Source organism: Ambystoma mexicanum, chromosome 2p, assembly GCF_040938575.1.
Source record: "Ambystoma mexicanum isolate Mex_15411 chromosome 2p, UKY_AmexF1_1, whole genome shotgun sequence".
Lineage (NCBI taxonomy): Eukaryota > Metazoa > Chordata > Amphibia > Caudata > Ambystomatidae > Ambystoma > Ambystoma mexicanum.
This window is the reverse complement of record NC_090923.1, coordinates 119,591,847-119,594,613: the sequence shown is the minus strand read 5'-3', so window position 1 is coordinate 119,594,613 and position 2,767 is coordinate 119,591,847. Positions and strand designations below refer to the sequence as shown.

At 48.4% G+C, this 2,767-nt stretch overlaps 1 protein-coding gene across 1 annotated transcript; it reads right to left on the bottom strand.

The window, feature by feature from the left end:
- Positions 1-1,955: 1,955 nt before the first annotated feature.
- LOC138567723 (uncharacterized) lies at positions 1,956-2,357 on the bottom strand. The gene has a single exon (XM_069646199.1). The coding sequence runs from the start codon at positions 2,355-2,357 to the stop codon at positions 1,956-1,958; it is 402 nt and encodes a 133-aa protein (XP_069502300.1).
- Between the last annotated feature and the right edge of the window lie 410 nt (positions 2,358-2,767).

Sequence of the window (2,767 nt, the reverse complement as noted above, 5' to 3'; positions counted from 1 at the left end):
AGATGGGAGGGTACAACACGTCTTTATTTCTCGAACTCAAACTGGAACTGACTTTTCCCCTCCTTTGCCCACCCCTCCCCTTCCCGTGTCCCTGTGTCCTTCCCCGCGTGACATGAGGTGGTGAAGACACCACCCCCCACCCCGATACAAAACATGAAGTCCTACTTCAATTCATTTCTTCAATGAGCCGGTGAATTTTTTTCCGAGTTCTTTGGGGTCGCTGGTCTCTCTGTTCACAGCATCCTTGTGACGGCCAGGGCGGCACCTCAGCGCTGGAGTCTTCTCTGTCTCCGTCATAGGGTGTGTCCCATTCGTGGAAAAGATCTGGCAAGATGGGGTCGGCAACAGGCACGATCCCGGCAATTCGCCAGAAGTGTGAAGAGTTCCTCGTCGTGGTCTTTCTGTCACTCTCAGTTTTGATGAGGGATTCTTCACTTGGACAACAGTGAGGGGTTCTTCGTTAAACGCGGCCATGTTCTTGCGACCTTGCTGTTGTTTCACGATGACCACATCCCCTGGTTCAAGGTCATTTTCTTTGGCTCTCCTTTTCCCATCCGCTTCTCTCTTTATGTCATCCTTCCTTCGAGCATCTTGCTCTCGTATTTCCTGATCGCCACTGTATCTGTCCTCTTCTGGCGTAATGTGCGGAAGTCGAGTTCTTATGTTTCTTCCAAACATGACTTCCGAAGGTGTGTTTCCTGTGGTGCAGTGCGGAGTGTTTCTATAGTCTCTCATCAATTGACACAGCACCTTTTCCACAGGCTCTTCAGTTAGCTGAGCAATTTGAGGCGTGTGCTTGATATTGCTCATGAAACGTTCTACGGTGCCCTTAGCCTGGTGCCATAAAGGTGTTATCTATCTGTGGTGAAATCCCATGTATTCTGAGAACGTTTTGAAGTCCTGCCCCCTGAATGCAGGTCCATTGTCTGTCTTCACGACTTTGGGGATACCACAGGTGGCGAACATTCTATCCAAGGCGGGAATGGCGATGTAAGCCGATGTAGACGGTCCAATCTGAGTGTCCAGGAATTGCGAATATTCATCGACCACTACTAATATGTGTTCACCCCTTTCTAGTGGTCCAAGGTAATCCACAGCGATTTCCTCCCACGCTTCCTCTGGTAGTGTGGTCATGCATAGGGGCTCTGGTCTGGTATGAGGGTTTATGACGGCACAAGTGGGGCAGCTTTTGAGCAGTTCCTCCAACTGGGTGTCGAGATGGAGGAACCACAGTTTTGTCTCAGCATCCTTTTTGTGGACGCTATGCCCCTCTGCGCCTTGTGTCCCTTGTGTGCCAGTTCTAGGACCTTTTGTCTTAGGCTGCAGGGAATGACAAGTTTTGCACTTTTAGAAGTAGCCCTTCCTCTAACTTGGCGAGTTCGTTCTTGGCAGTCAGCAGGCACGTGATGTCTTGTCTTGTGTCTTCCCCCATGTTTTCTTTGAGTTGTTGCGCTTGCTTCCAGTGACCAGTCTTCAGGCACCTCAGGATGATCTGTAATCCTTGATCCGCGTTGGACTCTTGAGCTATCTGGTGTGCGTTGAGGCCTATTGGTGTGTTTCCTTGAATCACGTACTGGATGTACTCATCCCCTATGGAAGGGTTCACCACACACTCCTTGTTTGGGTGTCGTGAGAGGAAGTCTGCTGGGTTATGACCCTGGGCTGTGAATTATATTGAAATGATAGGCCTGCAGTCTTAACGCCCACCTTGCTATCCTTGGTGGCATCTTGGCCTGTGGATTGCCATAGATGAACAGTAAAGCCTGGTGATCGGTGACGATTGTAAAAGGTTTCCCATACAGGAATAAATGAAAATGCTTGCAAGTCCAGACCATGGCTAAGTCTTCCTTCTCAGCCTGTGAGTAGGCTTGCTCAGTCTTTCATAAACTCCTGCTTGCATATGATACGATGTGTTTGGAGTGACCATCCATCTCGTCCAGTTGTGTCAGGATGGCTCAGAGGCCGACTGGGCTTGAATCCAAAATCAGTTCAGTGGGCTTTCTGGGGTCGAAGTAAGCCATGTTCTTGGTGTCTGCTATGCGATCTTTTATGAGTTGGAACGACTGTTGGCATTTCTCATACCACTTGACCTCTGAGTTGAGTTTGGTGAGTGCCCTGAGGGGTTCACTAATGGATGCAAAGTCCTTAATGTGTTGTGTGCAGTAGCTTGCTATTCTTAAGAAGGATCTGAGGTCGGACGTGGAGCTGGGTGGTTCCGCATCTGTGAGGGCACTGACTTTCTCTGGGTCAGGTGTCATTCCTTTTGCAGAGAAAATGTGGCCGAAGAAACAAAGTGTCTTTTTGCTGAATTCACATTTGTCTTTGTTTAGGGTGAGTTTCGTTTCCTCAAGAGCCATGCACACTTGCATGAGTGTGTTGTCATGCTGTTCTTGTGTCTGATCAAATACTAGGATATCATTACTGTAGTTCAGACAGTTGGGTACGTGCTTGATCACATTGTGGATCTCTGATTGGAAAATTTCCGCCGAAGACGAGACTCCAAACCTGAGCCGCTTGTACCTATATAGGCCCAGATGAGTGGCAAAAGTGGTGATATATATGGACCTTTAACTGAGCTACAGTTGATGGTACCCCTTTTTGAGGTCCAGCTTTGAGAAGAAACACTTGTGTATAGGCGCGTTACAAATGCCATATCATATGATATATTATTAAGATGGTGGTCCCATTTAGGAGGTGCACCATGTCAGTGATGCGTTGGGCTTGGTGGCGTTCTTTCATGATGGCCTCATTTGACTGTCGCATGTCC

Bases quoted from the DNA above. Each gene is read 5' to 3' on its own strand.
- LOC138567723 (XM_069646199.1), bottom strand. From the start codon at position 2,357: ATGGCTCTTGAGGAAACGAAACTCACCCTAAACAAAGACAAATGTGAA.